The following is a 22913-nucleotide window of genomic DNA, read 5'->3' on the forward strand; positions in this document are numbered from 1 at the left end:
AAGCGGTGTGTGTGTGTGTGTGTGTGTGTGTGTGTGTGTATGTGTGTTTTATATCTTGCTGTGCAACTGGAACGTCCTCAGAAGGACTGTAAGACAAAGCGGTGTGTGTGTGTGTGTGTGTGTGTGTGTGTGTGTGTGTGTGTGTGTGTGTGTGTGTGTGTGTGTGTGTGTGTGCAGGTTGAGGCTCAGGTAGTACTGTAACTCGAGCCTGCACCATGTGATCAGCAGTGGGAATTTAAGAGGAAGACGGCGTAGGAGCGACGGCGGTAATAAAGGCGTGATGACTGATCTCGACATGGCCGTCAGTGCGTAACGGACTGTTTGTGTCTCCGCTCCGGACGAGAGAAGAAAAAGGGTTTCATCAAAAATACTGGAAAAGGTGATTTAACGCTGAAAAAGAGCAGAAAATTGGGCGAGTTCCGGCCGCGCACTCACACCGCGCGTTAAGGTGAAGCGGAAGCGACCTGCGCTCTGGACACCTGGATGGAGCTCCGCGTCTGACTCAAAGGCCCGAGTGTGATCAGAGGGAGGAAAAGGTAAAGAACACGAACAGATCGTCTACAACTCCAATCGAACCGTTTATAATCCGTGTTAGTGCTGCATTCACCTCATTTACACAATAAAGCGTCAGAGCGCATGGACTGGATTAATCCCAGATACCGAAGTGCACTATGAAGTGTGCTAGTGGACACAGGTGACATTTATTTGAGGCTCTATCTATCTATCTATCTATCTATCTATCTATCTATCTATCTATCTATCTATCTATCTATCTATCTGTATGTCTGTATGTCTGTATGTCTGTCTATATAATGCATACAGTGCATAGAGTTGAGTGCATACATTTTCACACCCACCTCCTTCTGATCTACAGATAGATGGACGGATGGAAAGGTATCGCAAATATCGCATCAAATGTTTCCCTATTGTCTGCCTTAACATAAGCTATGTGACGTGTTTTTTAAGGATTGTCTAGTTTAAAGCAAAAGTTCGTACCCCCATGTTTCTGAGTGAGAATATTTTTCCACTGTATCTGAATTACAGAAGTCCAAAACAATAACAACAACAACAACAACAACAACAACAATAAAAATGAACCAAGAAAAAGAAGTAAGGGGATTTCTGGGCCAGTCTGTAAAAGGCTGTACAGTATATGAGCTTTAGGAAAACTGTTAGGGAAATTTTCAGATAACCTTTTTTGTAAACATTTTGGTTTACATACTGTAGATCTACACTGCTTTTATTGTTATTCTTATTGTTCTTCTTCGTCTTACTATTATTATTGTTATTACAACTTTACACAATTAGTCCATTCATATCACATGTGGTAATAAATACATTGCTATATAATAAAAAATACATTAAAACCCCCTGTCAGAAGGTAAAACTGATAAATAAAAGGCCTACATTTATTGGTGTTTTGGCATTTTTTGAACTTCTGAACTTTCAAGGTCACTGTATACACACTGAAAAATCGGGAAAACTAGAAGAAAGGAGAAAGTCTTGGGAGACAATATGTGTTTTAAGCTGACACCTAAAATGAGGGTTTTTTTTTACTTTGTAATAGTTTTTCTGTCCTATAAAACCATGTTGTTCTTGTACTAGTAGCAGATATCACAAGGTGTTAGAGATCTGAATGAGCTGAATCGTCATGACACATCACGTAAACAAGTCAGATACACATTTTTAACCGGGGCGTGTGCTTCACTCCTACAGTTACAAGGAGATTAGAGCCGCCGCTGTGCTGATATTCACCTCATTCAGCATGGTTTTCCCCTCACTGCTGTCCTGAGAGTCCTGAGGCTCGGGGGCGTGTCTGAGGGCCGGAGTGTCGGCAAGTCAGAAGGTCCAGGCACACAGGAGCGCACCATGCTTCAGATGGGATTCACGACGAGCAGAGATCTGCTCCGGAATCTCAGAAACGGTGAGTTGTTTCAGGTGATCTGTACGGCAGGATACGAACGATCGAAACTCCCTTTCAGAAGTAAAGCTGTTTTTCTTTCACTTAGGTGGTCCGATCAAGGGTACTTTTAGTATGCAGCTATTTCTTAGAGTACAAGCTATATATATATATATATATATATATATATATATATATATATATATATATATATATATATATATATATATTTAAAAAAAGGAATATAAAACGAGCTGTACCAGGTGTACCGGGTGACCTTAACATCATGACACACCTTTTACCGGGGTTATATGTGTCATTTTTATCTAAGGCAAGTGTGAGCATGTCTGCTACTTTTAACCAGAAACAATAAATTAGGTGGTAAGAACGTGCCGTTAAAGAGTAAAACAAGCAAACAAAGCCACGGGTGAAGTCTGAGGAGAACCTGCTCTGGAGTGTGTGTGTGTGTGTGTGTGTGTGTGTGTGTGTGTGTGTGTGTGTGTGTGTGTGTGTGTGTGATCGGTCTCCTGTGACGCTTTACGGTCAACAGCCGAGATGACAAGGCACAAAGAATGCAGTGTTCATGAGTACCACCGTAATCTCCCACAGATGCACAAGAAACACGACTCTCAAACCGAAAGCACTGTCCACGTTGTAATGTAGCCAAAAATAAAAATACCCACATATAAAAATACAGAGAGAGAGAGAGAGAGAGAGAGAGAGAGAGATTAACCAGAATCCAAATCCATTAATCATTCACAAGAGTAAATATTCACCCCCTCAAGGATGAAAGTGCACAGAGATAACACAGGAGTGAGTAACTCACGGGACAGGATTGTACACGGAAAGCAGTTCTGAACTATATTTACGATCTGATGTTTAAACACACGGAGGGCACTAAAAGTATTGGGGCCCTGCATGAGAATGTGTGCAAGAGATTCGAACATGATAAGAAACCATTTGCTTTAACAAAAAAGATTTTCTTTTTTGTTAAAAGGGATTATTCTCTCTCTCTCTCTCTCTCTCTCTCTCTCTCTCTCTCTCTCTCTCTCTCTCTCTCTCTCTCTATTTCCCATGTCAATCACAGTGACTGTTATTAATTATTAATGTTTGTGAGCTGGGGTCACGGTGGCTTAGTGGTTAGCACGTTCGCCTCACACCTCCACCCACCACGGGGTTCGATTCCCGCCTCCGCCTTGTGTGTGTGGAGTTTGCATGTTCTCCCCGTGCCTCGGGGGTTTCCTCCGGGTACTCCGGTTTCCTCCCTTGGTCCAAAGACATGCATGGTAGGTTGATTGGCATCTCTCGAAAATTGTCCATAGTGTGTGTGTGAATGAGTGTGTGTGTGCCCTGTTATGGGTTGGCACTCCGTCCAGAGTGTATCCTGCCAAGATGCCCGATGACGCCTGAGATAGGCACAGGCTCCCTGTGACCCGAGAAGTTCGGATAAGCGGTAGAAAATGAGTGAGAGTGAGTGTTTGTGAGCTCATGTAAGCAAAAGAGGGCTCAGTGTTGTAAAGCAGCATGAGCTCGTGACGAAGCACGTGTTATCCTTCACCCTCCTCTGGTTAGAGAGTTTGGAACAAAGCTAATTAGAGCTTCTAGTCTGGGTAATGAGTTTGTTTTCATTTTTGTTGTTTGTCTGGAAGTTCAGCTCTAGGAGTTCCAGATTTCCTCCATGATGGGTGTTGTTAGAGTTCACTGTTCTCCTGAGAACATTCACAGCATTAGAAAGGTGCAAAACAGATTGTACAGGAACAGAAGCGAACAACTTGGAACAACTTGACCACGAAGGTCTACAGAGACCTCCGTGGACCTCACAGCATGGTTTATGGTTTAATATGCTCTGTGAATTGTGGGACGTTTTACAGATACCTTCATAAACCATGTTTAATGGTGGAATTTGCCACAGTTAATCAGTCAACATTTAAAAGATAGTAAAAGCACACTGGATGGACACGAGCTAAGAGCTGTACTACAGTGAAGTGTACAAAAAACTGAAGGGGTCTGAACACCTTCTGAACTCACTGTATATATGATTACATAAGTAATATTAATGTGTAGTAATAATAATAATAATAATAATAATAATAATAATAATAATAATAATTTTTATTTGAGGTTCAAGTACAAGTTCAAGTTCAACTTTATTTGTATAGCACATTTACAAACAGCCACACGGCTTACCAAAGTGCTTCACGGTGCGTTTGACATTACACATAAAAATACACAAGTACTTTTATTAAAAAAATAGACAAAATAAAAGAAAGTGATATAAATATAAACCATAAAATATAAACAAACATAAACCCCTGGGCAATCATGAAAAGGCTAGATTAAATAGGTGGGTCTTTAGCATGGACGTAAAACTAGAAATGGTGGGTGCCGTCCTAATCTACAATGGCAGGGAGTTCCATAGTCTAGGACCGGCCACAGAAAAGACACGCTCTCCTCTACGCTTGAGCCGTACACGAGGGACCACCAACATAGCCTGGGCAGATGAACGAAGATTTCTAATAGGAGAGTAGGGATGAGTTTTAGATATACTGCAATATAAAGAGTTACAGTAATCTAAGCGAGAGGTTACAAATGCATGAACAGCCATTTCTAGAGTCTTAGGGATAAGAAAGTGTTTAAGGTGTTAGACTACCGATCAGAAGGTTGTGATTTCAAATCCCAGTGTCACCAAGCTGCCACTCCTGGGCCCCTGAGCAAGGCCCTTAACACTCAATTACTCAGTTGTATAAATGAGATAAATGTAAGTCTCTCTGGAAAAGGACGTCATTTGTAATTATAGCATTAAATCTATTAAATCTAGCTCGTCATATTTCTTTTTTTTTTCATGCCGATTTTGTAGTTAATTGTTTACTCGTCATTGTAAAGAAAGTGTCGATCGTCTACAGCTAACACTGTACCGATCTGAGCCACGAAGTCCACTAGCAATTGTATTGTATCGAATACGTTTTATGGCGTTATAGTCTTTCTTTTCCTCAGTGATGTCGTGGTGACTCGCGTTTAAAGACAAGCATTCAAAACAACAAAACCCGTGCATTCACGTCACGAGTCATATGGGTGCCATATAAACAGGAAGGATTAGTCACTTCTACACTTCCAGCTCAAGATCAGGTGAAACTGAAACTTTCTATTATCCGGGCAGATCCTTATCGAGACGTATATTGTCCTTGCGTGAATAACGTCCAGTTATGGAGTTTGTGTGTTTACGTTCTTCACTAATGCCCCGAGCAAGCACTTACAGCTTACAGACAGAACGACGAGTCCTGTTCTGTCCGTTTACACACTAGTCATCTTTATGCTATTGTCTTGTGACATCGTCCGAAGGCAGCGACGTTCTGATCTGGTTCTCTGACTGAACTGAACTGAACCTATGTTACTGATTACTGCACATCACAGTAGATGTAGTAATGTATCATCAGTCTTTCTGAATTCTGATTGGTCAGAAAGTGTCAGTCAATTCGTCTGACAGTACGTCAGCTGCGAATGACAGGATTGGACATAACCATTGTGCTCCTTCTTTAGTGACATGAAACGCCGCTCGTTTGTCTTATCCACTTTAAGAAAGGCTTATAGCTGCTATAATATACAGTAAGTCATAGGAACTACAGTAACTTGTTTGACGGACAATATGGAAAGACGTATGAAGTGTTATTCGTTACTGATTATAAATTGTAATTATTAGTAAATTGCCGTGTTCAGACTCGAACAATTTGTGTCATGTTGTTGTTGGAAACTCTTTAACCGTCTCAGCAGCTTGTGCATCATTATTTTATTAGAGGGTCATGTTCAATGCCTTATCCTGCCTTTTCTTTTACAGAGAATGACACTATACAGGCTAACACCACCTCCATCCCTCCATCTCAGGTGAGTGCACACCTTTCGTTTTAGGTATCGTTATCTGTACACACCCGTTATATACAGATCAGGTAGAGTTCTGTACACACCTGTTGTTATATACAGATCAGGTAGAGTTCTGTACACACCTGTTATATACAGATCAGGTAGAGTTCTGTACACACCTGTTATATACAGATCAGGTAGAGTTCTGTACACACCTGTTATATACAGATCAGGTAGAGTTCTGTACACACCTGTTATATACAGATCAGGTAGAGTTCTGTACACACCTGTTATATACAGATCAGGTAGAGTTCTGTACACACCTGTTATATACAGATCAGGTAGAGTTCTGTACACACCTGTTGTTATATACAGATCAGGTAGAGTTCTGTAACACACCCGTTATATACAGATCAGGTAGAGTTCTGTACACACCTGTTATATACAGATCAGGTAGAGTTCTGTACACACCTGTTATATACAAATCAGGTAGAGTTCTGTACACACCTGTTGTTATATACAGATCAGGTAGAGTTCTGTAACACACCCGTTATATACAGATCAGGTAGAGTTCTGTACACACCTGTTATATACAGATCAGGTAGAGTTCTGTACACACCTGTTATATACAGATCAGGTAGAGTTCTGTACACACCTGTTATATACAGATCAGGTAGAGTTCTGTACACACCTGTTATATACAGATCAGGTAGAGTTCTGTACACACCTGTTATATACAGATCAGGTAGAGTTCTGTACACACCTGTTATATACAGATCAGGTAGAGTTCTGTACACACCTGTTATATACAGATCAGGTAGAGTTCTGTACACACCTGTTATATACAGATCAGGTAGAGTCATTTTAAAGCGTAAGTGTGTGTGGGAATTGGCAGATGACTAAATTTGGAGAAAATGAGAGGAAAACTGTTCCAACGTTTCAACCAATCAAGATGTATGTGTTTTTTTTTCTTCAGGAAAACAAGATTGTAGAGATCGTCGTGCCAATAGTGGTAATACTAGTGCTCATACTGATAGGAGTGATGGTCTTCCTGCTCTGCGTAGTGAGGAAGAAGAGGCAGACGGAGGGAACGTACCGGCCGAGCGCCGAGGAGCATACGGGCACACGCAGCGGCGAGGCACCCAACACCATCAAACTGCCCAAAGAGGAGAGACTCATTTAAAGACACTTGGACTCATGGAACATTTCACAAAATGAGTCTTTCTAATGAATCATAGAAGCATACAGGCGTAGAACATAACGCCCGTTGAAGAGCATTCCTGCGGAACAGGAAAACACACCTGTCGTCCTCTCCTGTGATGCACTACAGGGAAAAGAGCCGCAGCCAGGCATCGTCGAATCAACACCTCCACGGTTAATTGGACCATGTACCAAACCTGAAATCCATGACCTGATCTTAACTTAATTAGAGCTTGGGGGTGTAATTACTTTTGAAGTAGCTGGATGTTTGTCTGCCTCTTCCCCAAGCAAGACTTTACCTGCTCTGCTACTGTATGCTGTAATTCAGACAGTTTTTTTAAAAAAAGATATAAATATATATATATTTTAAAGATTTTATCGACGTTTATCCATAACATTGTTTAAATGTTATTTTTAGGTTAGCTAAAACTTGAAACACTAGGATTTTTCCAGCAGTGATTATTCTAGGGTTAGTGTTACATCATCGCAAATGAGTCGCAAACCCGATTTTCCAGAAACGTCCCACGATCACATCGCACTTGGTGTTAAATCAAACTCATGATGAATGTACTTGAAAGGTATTTTTAAATGTTTTACATTCACATGTAAATGTGTCCAAAATTCAGTTAAAGCGTAAATGAACTTATGGATTTGAATATGAGTTCGATTCATATGATGCCGTGGTCGTGTCACGTACACACGATGAAAGCATGGCAATTAAAAATAAAAACCAGACGACAAAAGCTTGATTTAACTCGTTTAAACGTGAAAAATCGAGAGACTGAGAGAAAACAAACACGGTGGAAGACATTTAGCGTGGAGAAGTCCTACAGTTGTATGACTGCCTACGATGGCAAAGAACACAGATATTAAATTATAATTTAATAAAATCGACTGTCTCCGGATTTCTTTTTATAATTCCAGAACAAATCTGCTTTGAAATTTCTTCCCTTATATTAAATAAACAGCGTGTGTGTATATATATATATATATTTACTCTGACCTTCCACTTTATTAGGAACACCTTTATCAGACCTGCACAAACATAAGAATACCTCATCAGCCAATCATGTGACAGCAGAGAGCAGTCTGAGCTGATGGAAAGTCTACAGTAGCTCTAAGCTCTTTATAACCATGGTGAGCAGAAAAGCATCTCATAATGATCAGCACATTGTACCTTGAGGTCTGGTGATTATTTTCAGTCTGTTCCTCGAGCGCTTGACGTGTGATGTGTTTTTTCCAGATGTTTTGTGCGTTCTGAGGCGCTTTTCTGCTCGTCAGAGTGATTATATGAGTTGCTATAGACGTCCTGTCCGTTTAGGCTAATCGGTCTGGACATCGTTCTCTGATCTCGCTCATCAACATGGTGTAACAACCTGCAGATCCTCGGCACATACGATCTAAACTCTATTGTCTGTTGCGTGTGGAAGATTTCTGAAAAACTCAAACCCGGTGAGAACACGAACCGATGCTCTTTGACCTGTAACCTGCATGAGTTTATGCTGCTAGATGATTGGCTGATTCGACAACTACATAAATGTTCTGGTGTACAGATGTTCCTAATAAAGTGGATGGTGAGTGTAGATATAAATGTATAACGTAATACGTTCATATATAGTTTAATAAATGTGAAATCGCAAGTGTTGCTTCACGTCAGCCTTCAGAATAGAATACTGTAATGTCTTGGATTATTTTTCTTTAGCAGCACACCTCATGTGCTTTATTGCGTTAGTTCACGTTGATCCGTTACCTTTAGCATTGATGAAGCATAACGTTGTTAAAGTTTGATGAAATACACAGGGGGCATGGTGGCTTAGTGGTTAGCAAGTTCGTATAAACACCTCCAGGGTTGGGGGTTCGAATCCCGCCTCCGCCTTGTGTGTGTGGAGTTTGCATGTTCTCCCCGTTCCTCGGGGGTTTCCTCCGGGTACTCCGGTTTCCTCCCCCGGTCCAAAGACATGCATGGTAGGTTGATTGGTATCTCTGGAAAATTGTACGTGTGTGTGTGCGTGAGTGAATGAGAGTGTGTGTGTGTGTGAGTGAATGAGAGTGTGTGTGTGCCCTGTGATGGGTTGGCACTCCGTCCAGGGTGTATCCTGCCTCGATGCCCGATGACGCCAGAGATAGGCACAGGCTCAGCGTGACCCGAGAAGTTCGGATAAGCGGTAGAAAATGAATGAATGAATGAATGAAGTAAACCTGTTTAATATGTATGAGGTGTTTATTATTTTATTACTGGTAGTGTAGTATTGCTGAAATCTAATGAATGTAACCTAAAACGTTACGTTAAGTCGATTTCTGGACTAATATTGTGGTAAATAATAAATTTTTTTAACAGAAAAATAAACAAACAAACAAATAAATAAAAGCAGCTGGTGGAAATTCCGTGATTCTGAAACGCTCTGTTTCTGTTCCACAGACATTCTTGAGCGAGGTTATAAAGAGCGAAGTCACGCAGCTCAGGACTGTCACAGGCTTCAGTGTTACAGATGCTGATGAATGTGAGCATTGTTGTACGTAGTGGCTCAGTGTGGAAAAGAATTGGGACAGTGGACATTTAGATACAGGTAACATTTGGATACAGCTAAGGGATATGTATCAAGTCCCTGTGTGATGAAGGAAGGAGGATGGGAGCGATGTAATGCGTCGAGGAATAAAAAGAAAGGGGTTGAAAAGGTTGGTGATGAATAAACGGGGAAGAGCGACTTATAAACGTCACAGCAGAAAAATTTGAATTTTGCTTTAACTTTATGTAAATGATGTGTTCATAGTCATTTACTCTGTGAGTCAAATCATCGAGTCAAATTTGATACGAACGCACACGTAGCTCATCCTATAGAAACTGGGTCTGTTCCCTGAGTAGTGAGATTGAAAATTAAATGCATGAAAAGTTCTCTCACTCTCACTCATTTTCTACCGCTTATCCGAACTTCTCGGGTCACGGGGAGCCTGTGCCTATCTCAGGCGTGATCGGGCATCGAGGCAGGATACACCCTGGACGGAGTGCCAACCCATCACAGGGCACACACACACACACTCTCATTCACTCACACAATCACACACTATGGACAATTTTTCCAGAGATGCCAATAAACCTACCATGCATGTCTTTGGACTGGGGGAGGAAACCAGAGTACCCAGAGGAAACCCCCGAGGCACAGGGAGAACATGCAAACTCCACACACACAAGGCAGAGGCGGGAATCGAACCCCCAACCCAGGAGGTGTGAGGCGAACGTGCTAACCAATAAGCCACCGTGCCAGTTCAAATGAGTTTAACCGTACTCAGGTTTCCTCCCCTGGTCCAAAGACATGCATGGTAGGTTGATTGGCATCTCTGGAAAATTTTCCATAGTGTGTGTGTGAATGAGAGTGTGTGTGCCCTGTGATGGGTTGGCACTCCGTCCAGGGTGTATCCTGCCTCGAGTGAGTGAGTGAGTGAGTGAGTGAGTGAGTGAGTGAGTGAGTGAGTGAGTGAGAGAGAGAGAGAGAGAGAGAGAGAGAGAGAACAAACTCATTTGTGAACAGATGAGCAGAAATAGGTTTGATATCAACTTTTACCTTTCAATGAATATATCGCCCCAATATTCTACTGAAAACGGAAATACTGATAACACGCTACAAATCCTACAAGTGCTGAGTGTCTTTTTTCATATAAGCATCATATGAATCGTCGCTGTGGAGTGAAGACATGATGAAGACATGAACACGACAAAAACAGGAGCTGATTTCATTTTTTGGCCTCATGAGCGCTTTGTAGATTGTTTTAATAATATATAGTTAAAAAATATATCTGCATATACTGTACCTGTACACCATCGGTGTCTTACTGGTGTCCGGGTCATGTTAATGATGTGCACGTTGAGTTCTAAACCCGGTCAGATGATGTAGCTGAGAATTATAGAGCAGAAATAAAACACAACACGGCTGCTGGGTGAAGAATTAGCCTTTATTCAGATCTAGACAGAAGTTAAGTTAATCACACATCTGAAGGCTTCACAACTGATATAACTTCTTTACTGGTGAAAGCGGAGAGAATGCAGTGAACTCACAATGTACAAAAAACACAAAGACAATTAAAAACAAAAGAAAAAAGAAAATGTTACACAATTCACTGGAAACGCCACAGCTGTAAGGACCATCAGTGTGAATGGAGATGGGGAAATTTTGATGGATGTAGATTTAAGCAACCTCCTCTTCGCCCTCCTCTTCGAATTCTCCCTCCTCGGCGGTGGCGTCCTGGTACTGCTGGTACTCGGAGACCAGGTCGTTCATGTTGCTCTCGGCCTCGGTGAACTCCATCTCGTCCATGCCTTCTCCGGTGTACCAGTGCAGGAAAGCCTTGCGCCTGAACATAGCAGTGAACTGCTCGGAAATGCGCTTGAACAGCTCCTGGATTGCCGTGCTGTTGCCGATGAAGGTGGCGGACATTTTGAGGCCGCGTGGCGGGATGTCACACACGGCCGTCTTGACGTTGTTGGGTATCCACTCGACGAAGTAGCTGCTGTTTTTGTTCTGGACGTTGAGCATCTGCTCGTCGACTTCCTTCATGGACATGCGGCCCCTGAAGACGGCGGCCACGGTGAGGTAGCGTCCGTGCCGCGGGTCGCAGGCTGCCATCATGTTCTTGGCATCGAACATCTGCTGAGTCAGCTCGGGAACGGACAGAGAGCGGTACTGCTGACTCCCCCTGCTGGTGAGAGGCGCGAACCCAGGCATGAAGAAGTGAAGACGTGGGAAGGGCACCATGTTGACTGCCAGCTTGCGCAAGTCTGCGTTCAGCTGCCCGGGGAAACGCAGACAGGTCGTGACACCGCTCATGGTGGCCGAGACCAGGTGGTTCAGGTCTCCGTAAGTGGGCGTGGTTAATTTCAGCGTGCGGAAGCAGATGTCGTAAAGTGCCTCGTTATCGATGCAGTAGGTCTCGTCTGTGTTCTCTACCAGCTGGTGCACAGACAGCGTGGCGTTGTACGGCTCCACTACGGTGTCGGACACTTTGGGCGAGGGCACCACGCTGAATGTGTTCATAATGCGGTCGGGATACTCCTCGCGGATTTTGCTAATGAGCAGCGTGCCCATGCCGGAGCCCGTTCCTCCACCCAGGGAGTGAGTGAGCTGGAACCCTTGCAGGCAGTCGCAACTCTCCGCCTCCTTGCGCACCACATCTAGCACAGAGTCCACAAGCTCTGCCCCCTCAGTGTAGTGGCCTTTTGCCCAGTTGTTTCCAGCACCACTTTGTCCTAACAATGAAAATAAGTACATTTTTAGCTCGCTGAATAAATGTTTATTGGATATTATCAGTCTGTTTATCTATATAGATGTAAATTTGAAGTATTTACTGTAGGAATTCAATCTAAACCCAATTTAATCATAAAACTAACGGAGTGTATTATTGATGACATGCTTATGGTTAATATTAAGCATTTTTGTTTTTATTAATGACTAATTTTTTTAAACAAGCAAACTTTTCATAAAATCGCTCATAGGTGTTTTTTTTCCATTTATTTTTCTATTATATACTATTTTGTGCACATAAACAAACAAACAAACAAACAAACAAACAAACATAAACAAACCAACAAATCTTTAGCACTGGATTTCAGCAACATAATATAGACCTTTCTAACAGATAATGTTAATTTTCTAACAGATAACACACACAGAGCAGTAAGTAGTGTAAAAATACTACTTAACATTAATGGACATTATTATTATTATTATTATTTTTCAAAATGAAACTTAGAAAAGAATGTCATCTTTTTTTTCCTCTCCTCACCAAACACAAAGTTGTCAGGTCTGAAAATCTGTCCGAAAGGGCCGGAGCGGACCGAGTCCATGGTTCCGGGTTCCAGATCCACAAGGATGGCACGGGGAACATACTTCCCACCTGAACACAGGGAGACGTGGTAGTGTGTAAGAAATTCCACCCACAAACAAATCACATCGATTACAGAGATTCTTGCTGAAATATTACAATTTTGTATATATATTCGATTTGGATCTATGAAGAGACGCGACCTCCTGATCCGTCTTCTTATGTGTCTGCTATTAAAAGAAACCTTTGTGACATCTCGACACTGCTGATGAGAATCGCTTGTGTAGTGTTTAGCGTCGCTGCTTGTTACATCACAGTACCTGAAGCCTCATTGTAATAGACGCTGATCCTGTCCAGCTGAAGGTCGCTGTCTCCGTGGTACGTCCCGGTCGGGTCGATGCCATGCTCATCGCTGATTACCTCCCAGAACTGAGAGAGGAAAAATGTGGAGGAGAGACAGAAAGAGAAATGGGTGGAGACCAGAGGTAAGAGAGAGAGAGGGAGAGAGAGGGAGAGAGAGAGAGAGAGAGAGAGAGAGAGAGAGAGAGAGAGAGAGAGAGAGAGAGGAAGGTGGGGGTGTCTCAGGCTAGAATTCACATGAACTCCGGATGGTACAAAAAGAACAAAGACTTAATTAACACAAGGGGTTGTTAAGTATTGTGTCATTTATCTAAAGCCTCACTGATTTGTATTACTGATGTCATCCGACTGCAGAGAAAAAACTCCGTTACGTCATCTGTTTATTCTATGTTACAAAAACAATCGTACATGCCCGACAATCTGAGTGTTGTGAATGTTATTTTCAGTTTCTAAATAAATAAATAAATAAATAAATAAATAAATAAAAGGGATGGGATTTTTTATTTTATATATATATATATGGCAATATGGCTATATAATAAAGATAGTGTAGGTGTAGATATATGGGCTAAGGTCATTGCTATGTATTAATGACGTCATCTCCTAGATCTCATTATGCAGCCAGTTGCAGAGCTTCAATCTAATTGAGCAAAATTTAATGCATAGACCAGTTTGCGATGGTGATGAATGATGAGTTAAAAAATGTACAAAAATAAACATACAAAAAAACAAACAAACAAATAAATAAATAAGGTCAAGTACAAAGATAAGTAAAACAATAAATAAGAAATAAAACTTTAATAGATATTTAAATATAAATGCGGTTGTTTGGAGTTGAAGTCAAAAGCTGTCTCTGTTCAGCTGTAGACTTATAATATAGATTAAACATATATAACATGACGCTCTCCTGTGCAAATATATTGTTTATAACATTGTTGTATTGAATAAGAATGAATAAAAACAATGTAAAGATCACATTTGTTCAATGTCGGAAAAAGGCGACAGCGTCTCCAGGGGTCTCCGCCGCCCACATTCTCCTTCACAACACACAAACACAGCAGTTTCACTCAGGCAAAACGATTGCAATCATCACATTTGTTTCACATATGCACGCTTTGTCTATAAAATCCATTGCACAAGCTGAAATCGATGCAAAATATCCGAAACGAACGTAAAAGCATCCTTCACTAGTCTCCCCCCCACCCCCCACCCCCACCACGGAGAAGAACTTCGAGATGATTCCTTCACACACTCCGTGTTCTGCATGCGAGGTTTTTTATTTTTACATCTGACCTGTTTTTATTTACCTTTGCTCCGATCTGGTTGCCGCACTGTCCGGCTTGGAGGTGCACGATTTCGCGCATCTTTGCAGCTGACAGGAGTGAGGAAGAGGAGAAGGAGGAGAAGAAGAAGAAGAATAAGAGGAGGCGAGCGAAGTGATAATGCAGGAAAGAAGGAGACCGTTATTGCGTCTCTTCTCAGTAAGTCCACGCCCTGTTTGTCGAGCTCTTCGTCTCTACTGGGCCGAAATCCGTGGTGCAAGGTGACGTCATCACCATGGTAACCAAGAGCGGAGGAGAGAAGGAGGACCCTGAGCGCGTGGAGACACCGGATAGGATGCACCGGATCCGGAGACTGTAATGATGAAGAGGACAAGATGGCGGCTGTTTTTTTTTGTTGTTGTTTGTTTTTGTTTTTTTTTTCTTTTTTTTTCTTTATGGCCAAAACATATAAGAAGTGATCGCTGATGTTGATGTTAGAAGTGAAAGTTAAAATCTAAACTCTGTCATGAAATAAACTGAGTGTTGAGAACCGAAGCAGTGCTAGAACATTTTGCCTGACTGGGGCCGGTCCTTGTGTTTGAGGGGCCACTGCCTTTAAGCCGTAGATTTTGGTGACATTAATAACGCCATCGTAAAAATAACAAACAAAATGAAGTTAAGAGTCTGTAGCCAAGCGTTAATATTCAGCTACATATAACACACACTTTAGATGTCAAACTCAATGGAAAAGGAAGAGGTTTGTTATTTCACATACATTTTTGGTTTCAGATTACAGACCAGATTATTCACCCTGTAATCAGACCAGATTATTCACGCTGTAACCAGACCAGATTATTCACGCTGTAATCAGACCAGATTATTCACCCTGTAATCAGACCACATTATTCACCCTGTAATCAGACCAGATTATTCACGCTGTAATCAGACCAGATTATTCACGCTGTAATCAGACCAGATTATTCACCCTGTAATCAGACCAGATTATTCACGCTGTAACCAGACCAGATTATTCACGCTGTAATCAGACCAGATTATTCACCATGTAATCAGACCAGATTATTCACCCTGTAATCAGACCACATTATTCACCCTGTAATCAGACCAGATTATTCACGCTGTAATCAGACCAGATTATTCACGCTGTAACCAGACCAGATTATTCACGCTGTAACCAGACCAGATTATTCACCCTGTAATCAGACCAGATTATTCACGCTGTAACCAGACCAGATTATTCACCATGTAATCAGACCAGATTATTCACCCTGTAATCAGACCAGATTATTCATCCTGTAATCAGACCAGATTATTCACCCTGTAATCAGACCAGATTATTCACCCTGTAATCAGACCAGATTATTCACCCTGTAATCAGACCAGATTATTCACGCTGTAATCAGACCAGATTATTCACCCTGTAATCCACATTTCTCTGTCTCAGCCTTTACAATAGTCTACATGTAAACTAGTTCCTCATAAGACAGTAGTAACTTCAACTAAACAGAATCCTGGGTTGTGTTTGTGGTTTCACACTGTCAATCTGCACCGTCAACAACCGTGACTGCTTTAAATGACGTCCTGTCTCACTCGTCTTGTCTCACATGTCTTGTCTCACGCTTCTTGTCTCACACGTCTTGTCTCGCGTTTGTTCATTTTATCCTGAACTGACTTTTTGAACCATAACTTTAAAAATAAAGCTAATTCCTCTTTGCTCCTTTTTGACACACATATTTTTTTAAAAAGCTGCAAATACTGTTTACACAACATGGCACAAAGCACATGATATGAGGTTTTCACGCGCTGTTCAGATTCCGAACGGTTGTCTGTTGCTAAGCAACTAGCTGGAACACTCTAACAATGCGTCATTTTACACTGTACACCAGAGGTGGGAGAAAGTCACACATGTGCAAGTCACAAGTAAGTCTCAAGTCATGAATGACAAGTCAAAGTCAAGTCGAGGCTTTTTTTAATATTTGTCAAACAAGACTCAAGTCTCAAATTTGCGACTTAAGTCTGACTCGAGTCCCCCATCTCTCTGTACACCTTCAGCACCGCATTATAGAGTTAACACTGTAAAAGCAATGATAATTCTGCTACAGATCAGGGTTTCATGACGTCGGGGAAAAAGCAAAGCTAAACCTGTTTTTAAATTAAATGTGTGAAATCTTCCTCTATCCAGGGTTAAAGTGGGGCTTAGAACCAAGATAATTATAAAGAACTTTTGTGATGTCAAATGTGCAATTGTTTCTCTTCAAACAAGACAACACACACAACTTGGACTTCTTACATATGAAATTGACACAATCGTATGAAAATGACACAATCGCACAACATCTGCATTTTTATTCCACAGTCCTACTGCAGATCTTTATTCATATATTCATTTATTATGGTTTTTAATTTTTTCCCCTCTTTTCTACATGCATTTTTAAATTCTATCAAATATCACTGCATGACATATGGTGTGTATGTTCATTCATTCATCCATTTTCTACCACTTATCTGAACTTCTCGGGTCACGGGGAGCCTGTGCCTATCTCAGGCGTCATCGGGCATCGAGGCAGGATACACCCTGGATGGAGTGCCAACCCATCACAGGGCACACACACACACACTCTCATTCACACACACACACACTATGGACAATTTTTCCAGAGATGCCAATCAACCTACCATGCATGTCTTTGGACCTCGCGAGGAAACCAGAGTACCCGGAGGAAGCCCCCGAGGCACGGGGAGAACATGCAAACTCCACACACACAAGGCGGAGGCGGGAATCGAACCCCCAACCCTGGAGGTGTGAGGCGAACATGCTAACCACTAAGCCACCATGCCCCCCTGGTGTGTATGTGACAAATAATATTTGAATTTGAATACAAATATTGAAAAAATACAAAAAATACTCATGTGTCTGCATGAGAATAGAATCTGCCAAGAGAGCCATTTAAACCACAGACTTCCTCTTTCTAGTTTTAATATAGTAAACAATGAGGTTTTTACAGCTTGTGCAGTAAACAATAGTTGTATATGATATGATATGATATGATATGATATGATATTATAATTTATTCATCCTGAAATTAAATCTAGTTACATATGATAATACCACCAACACTGGAAACCATGAAAAGCCCCAACTACTGTATACGCTTTGTTTGTACTGTGACCTTCACATCACGCTGTGTATGATGTAATGCTTGGAGCCAGAGAATCGTTCACAATTTATCACGGATCTGGACATTTTTGCTGTATAAAAGTATCAAATAAAAACGTGAATGCGCTCATCCATGATCCTGACTTACTGCACTTTTGCGGATATCACGAGAAGACAAGAAATAAATTATTTTATAACACATGGCCGTTTAAGACTCCCGTCGTACGAGAGTTCCCTTCTACGTTTAAATTCAAATTGCAATTTATTTCAAATATTTTTTATTGCAGAAAAATTTCGGTTTTTGATTTTACAATTTACCCCCTCACCCACCTCCCAAACTACTATCTATAAACAACCAACCAACCAAACAAACAAAAAATATATAAATAACCAGCAAAATACTAATATTATAGGACAGCTTTTTTTTCTGGAAGCCTGTAATAACAATAAAAAAAATACAAAAATCAAATCAAATTCTTTCTGCTCTCTTCATCTCTACATGTCCAGACAGAGTGTTTATCCTCTTTACCAGGACGGTCATTTTAATTCATTTATTTTCCTTATTTTTTTTTTTTGCTTTCTTCTCTTTTTTTCATCTCTTCACTGTCCAAATGAACAGGAAGTGAAAATAAGAAATGAAGAAATGAACCGTACAGTCGTCTAATCAGCAAACGCACTCATCTGTACACTCGTCTGTACACTCGTCTGTACACTCGTCTGTACACTCGTCTGTACACTCGTCTGTACCCTCGTCTGTAAAGCCTGCTCTAAATAAAGCATGGGGAATTGCATTGACTGACTGCCAACTAAAACTCTACGTTGATATTATTTAATAGAGGGACGGGTTAGTAGGTCGTCGTGCGAGGTTTCATCTCTAAATTAAGGCACGCTGACACATTTAGCCAGAACTGGGACAACTTTGTGAAGCTGTTCAGAGGATTTCATCATCAGGGTTAAAACTAGAGCTATATTTCTGTCTGTTGTCATGATTCACACCCTGTTCAGTTCTCCTACGATACAAAGCCGACAGAAAAAAAAACAAAAAAAGGGGGATTTTCGCATCGATACCATAAAAGAACCATGTCTCCTTCCTCAGAAGAACCTTTCACTACAAAGAGAACTTTTTTACTTGTCATAAAGAACATCTTTGCTGACTGAAGAACTTTTTTCCATGGATTAAAGGTTCTTTCTAGAACCAAAGCCCTTGACAAAGAGCCACTTAAGAACCTGAACAGGTTTAAATGAGTTCAAATCTCAATAAGTCAAAAACATGTGTGTGCCACATTGTAAAAGGGAATTGTCATCGCACTAAAAAACTTTCTGATGTTCGAGACTAATGAATAACTGCATTGTGCGTTTGTTGGCAGTTTTCCGTTTATTTCTGAAGTAATATAAAAATACAGTGTATGTATATATTTTGAGTCTCTGTACACATTCCTGCTGTGCAATATAAATGACCATTAAAACTGATGGCAAATTAATGATAGAGAAATGCAAACCTGCCCCACTTTGGGCAACAAGCTAGTTTCACATGAAGCCGAACAGTCGAATCATCAAGAGACTTGAACTTCCTGTTTTGTGCCTCATGTGCTACTCCTCCCTCTCTGCTCTTCCTGAACATTCAAAAGCAGCTCAAAAGAGCTTTCCAAAACCTGCCGAGCGAGGCGAGCTCGCCCTGTCGTTGCAGACCCGTGTGCCGAAGGTGACAACACAACGCGTTGGCTGTCAGAATGACAGAAGCGTCTCGAGTGTGACCATGTCGTCCAAGTTGCCCGAAGAGGACCTGACGTGTCCTGTGTGCTTCGACATCTTCACCGATCCTGTCCTGCTCCCATGCAGCCACAGCTTCTGCCGGTCCTGCCTGCAGAACTTTTGGGAGACCCCAGTTTCCCGGAGCTGCCCCATTTGCAGGAGGAAAGCCTCAAGAAAGGAGCCTCCAAGCAACCTGGCTTTGAGGAACCTGTGCGAGGCCTTCGTGCAAACCCAGAACTGGAGGTGTGAGAACGAGAAGAAGGCGGCGTGCCCGCAGCACGGCGAGAAGCTGAAGCTCTTCTGCATAGACGACCAACAGCCCATCTGCATGGTGTGCCAAGCTTCGAGAATGCACAAGGGTCACGAGTGCGCTCCCACAGACGAGGCCGCTCTGGACTGTAAGGTACTGTTAGGACAGAGAGACGCTTTGTGCTGCACTGCTCTGTTGCTACATTGTGTCTGAAAAGAAAGAAAAAAACGCTGCTCCAAAAAGGATTTGGTGTGGTTGCTCGAGAGAATGTTGTTAATCAAGTCGAGTCTGACACAATCTCAGCGTGCTCTGGCGGTCGATGCATTCCAGCAGCACCTCGCCAGCTCACATCTGCGTTTTGTACCTTGCGAACTTGGACGTTCTTGAAGTAAATCCACATGCACGTGTTTGACTTAGAACTAGAACGCTTGTATTTTAAACACATATTTTAGAAGCAGAAAATCTTGTTTCTGGAAACAGCAGTCGGGCGTAAACCTGGTGCAACTCACTGTATTACCTTCTAGATTAGCACGGATTTTATCATTTAACTCTTTTTACCACAGGCCTGTTTGCGTCGTGTCCATGTCGTTGAGTGAACGTCTTCATCATGTCTCACACCATAGTGGTGTTCATATGAAGCTCATATGAAAGTAGACACTCAGGACTTAGTAGAGTTTCATCAGGATTTGTTTTTATCTACAGAAATAGTTTATAGTTATCTTTATATCTATAGGTTATACGATATATTCATAGTAAAGATCTAGAAAAACAAAAACGGTTCTTTTTTTTTCTCCACACAGATGTTTTGTATGTTCAGAGTAAATGTTGATATCGAACCCATTTCCGCTCTCTGAGATGCTCCGAGTGTTTGTTCGTCTAAAACGCAGCTCAGATTTCTCTCTGACACTAAAATTCAGTGTAAGATCATCAACAGAGGGACAAACACACGTCTAAAACACACCGAAAGAACAACAGAGTCCTTATTTATTTTAGATCAGACTCTCAGACACAACATCTCTCAGACGTTTATTTATTTACACTGAATGTAAATTTGTAGTTAAATATAACATAACCTGTTTCTTTGCTCCTTCGGTCCTTAATGACCTGCGGCATTTCACGTCTGTGGCGACATTTTACCTCAGATGAAGGTCAAAATGTATTCGAAAATGTTTATATAACTTGACACACGTCCTCGGCGGCTCGCGTGATTTAGTGCTGCGACACTTTAACCAAGAAACAGACTCACAGACACAACATCAGACGTTTATTTATACTTCTTTTTTGTTTGTTTTTTGCGAAGTCTTTTTATTGTGAACAAAGTCAAATAACAATACAGAATCCCATTTTAGTTTTTTTGGAAAAAAAAAAGGAGTAAAGTAAATGTATTACAACAACAACAATAATAACAATAATGGAAAGAAAGTAAAAAAAAAGAAAAAGAAAAGAACAAACCACCCCCCACCCGCTTACCCCAGGTCCTGGCCCTTTTTAACTATCGAATACAAGTCATTTAAAATTTACAAAAGAAGAAATGATGTAAAACTAATAACTTCTTTTCGTTTATTTATACTTACTAAACTGACTGGTGTAAAGAAAATCCATTAAAATGATAAAAAGGGTTCAATCCCTCTGTAGTACTAGTGTACGCTGTGTGTGGCTCAGACCCTGGGGCTCTTCTCCTTAAAGTGTGAACATCTTAAAAATTTGAAATACTTTTTCTTTGTATGAATTGTGCTTTCGCTTTAATTCGTTTTCTGCTCCCATGTTTACAGAAGCAGCTCGATTCTGCTCTGAAGACACTGAAAGACGAGCTGGATGTCGTGATGAAACTCAAAACTACTTCAGCTATGACACTCGAGCATATCCAGGCAGGGTTTTTTTTTAAATTGACATAAAAAGAAAAAAAATTACAAATAAAACAAACTGAGATTCTGTGTGCTTTAGAGTCAGGCCCAGCTAATCGAGACCGGAATGAAACATCAGTTCATGGTGCTTCACCGGTTTCTGCGTGAGGAGGAGGAGGCTCGGCTCGCCGCGCTAAAAGAGGAAGAGACGAAGAAGGTCCTCGCCGTGAAGAGAAGAGTCGGAGAGCTGGCGAACAGGATCTCTTCTCTCTCAGACATCATCGGTCGCACGGAGCGGGAGATCGCCGCTGACGATTTGAAGCTGCTGCAGGTATAAATATCTCCACCGTTTCCTCTGGAACGTTTCTTTCCCTGGAACGGGATAAAGATGTCTATGATGTGTTGACCTGCTACCATCTTATCTTATCTTCTGTAACTCGAGTGTTCGACGATTCGGTGTTCAATCCTGTTTTGTTTCGTTTCACAGAACTTCAGATCTGCCATGATAAGGTATGTGGACATTTCTGTGCAAAAATAAATAAATAAATAAATAAATAAATAACTCAGTGTTGTTTATCTGGTGCTTCAGCTCAATTCAATTGTAGCTGAACTGTTTAGCTCTTTAAACAATGCACACTGTCTCAAAGTGGCTTTAAGATACTGAATAAAAATATAAAAGTTTAATATGACATGTATATTGATCTCTAATGAGCGAGCCTGAGATGATGGAGGTGGTGAGGAAAATGTCTCTGAGATGATATGAGGAAGGATCCATGAGAGGAACCAGAATCAGAAGGGAACCTCATTCTCATCTGGGTGACACCGGGGAATGGGATTATAAACCATTTGCTTGTTATAGCTGTATATAGTCAAGTGGACACTAATTCCTTCCTGCTGAAGCCTTCAAATGTTCGATGATAAAGACGTGTGTAAAACCGACCGCCGATCTATTTGTCGGTTAGTGGGTGGGTCACGATAGAAAGGCTGAGACAGACGTGCTAGGGGAGATCTCAGGAAACCAGTCACACGTCAAACAGTAGCTGGTGGAATGAACTTCCCCTAGAGCTGAGTCTGTCACAAGCTGTCTTCAAACCACAGCGGAGTATTTCCTAAAGTACTAAACTAGCACTTAATTACGTATTATTATGTCGCTTTGTACTGCAGAAGCCAACATTCTGTTTTCCTATTAAACCTTAGACAAAAATGTATCAAGAGTTAAAACCCCTCCTAGAACTTTGTTGGTGTACCGACCGGCCTTCAGGTTGTCCCGAAGCCCCGCCCCCAAAATATGCAAAATCAAAAAACTTTTTGCCCCCAAAATATGCAAAATCAAAAAACTTTTTACGACATGGACATGTGACACATCAAAACACTCAGAACAATGAGGGGAACTTCCTCACGGTATTATGATGATGTCACATGCTCGTCTCCACTTACCTCCAAATGTTTTGGCACCCTAGTTTTCTGTTTACTTGCTTCCAAAAGTAACACTGACCCATAC

The 22913-nt window shown here is 41.4% G+C and overlaps 3 protein-coding genes across 4 annotated transcripts in view; 2 read left to right on the forward strand and 1 right to left on the reverse strand.

Moving 5' to 3' along the window:
- The first annotated feature begins 141 nt into the window (after positions 1–141).
- Positions 142–7847, forward strand: crb3a (crumbs homolog 3a). 2 transcript variants are annotated; one of them, XM_047808202.1, is made up of 4 exons: positions 142–536; positions 1717–1924; positions 5733–5779; positions 6732–7847. In XM_047808202.1, exons 2-4 carry the CDS (start codon positions 1870–1872, stop codon positions 6936–6938), a joined length of 309 nt encoding a protein of 102 aa, XP_047664158.1. In that variant the 5' UTR covers positions 142–536; positions 1717–1869; the 3' UTR covers positions 6939–7847. The 2 variants fall into 2 exon arrangements, with proteins under 2 accessions (XP_047664158.1, XP_047664159.1); XM_047808203.1 differs by lacking the exon at positions 142–536 and adding an exon at positions 559–694.
- A 3037-nt stretch (positions 7848–10884) lies between these two features.
- Positions 10885–14654, reverse strand: tubb4bl (tubulin, beta 4B class IVb-like). The gene is made up of 4 exons (XM_027176543.2): positions 14437–14654; positions 13090–13198; positions 12731–12841; positions 10885–12194 (listed from the first exon to the last, which is right to left on the reverse strand). Exons 1-4 carry the CDS (start codon positions 14491–14493, stop codon positions 11137–11139), a joined length of 1335 nt encoding a protein of 444 aa, XP_027032344.1. The 5' UTR covers positions 14494–14654; the 3' UTR covers positions 10885–11136.
- A 4410-nt stretch (positions 14655–19064) lies between these two features.
- The window catches only part of LOC113661973 (E3 ubiquitin-protein ligase TRIM7), a 7849-nt gene continuing 4000 nt past the window's right edge, over positions 19065–22913 (forward strand). Inside the window, exons 1-4 of the mRNA XM_027176545.2 lie at positions 19065–19721; positions 21341–21436; positions 21513–21743; positions 21900–21922. Of these exons, the coding sequence (XP_027032346.1) occupies positions 19098–19721; positions 21341–21436; positions 21513–21743; positions 21900–21922 (974 nt within the window). The 5' untranslated portion in view covers positions 19065–19097. The remainder of the gene's footprint in view (positions 19722–21340; positions 21437–21512; positions 21744–21899; positions 21923–22913) is intronic.

The sequence above is a fragment of the Tachysurus fulvidraco genome, chromosome 24 (assembly GCF_022655615.1).
Source record: "Tachysurus fulvidraco isolate hzauxx_2018 chromosome 24, HZAU_PFXX_2.0, whole genome shotgun sequence".
Lineage (NCBI taxonomy): Eukaryota > Metazoa > Chordata > Actinopteri > Siluriformes > Bagridae > Tachysurus > Tachysurus fulvidraco.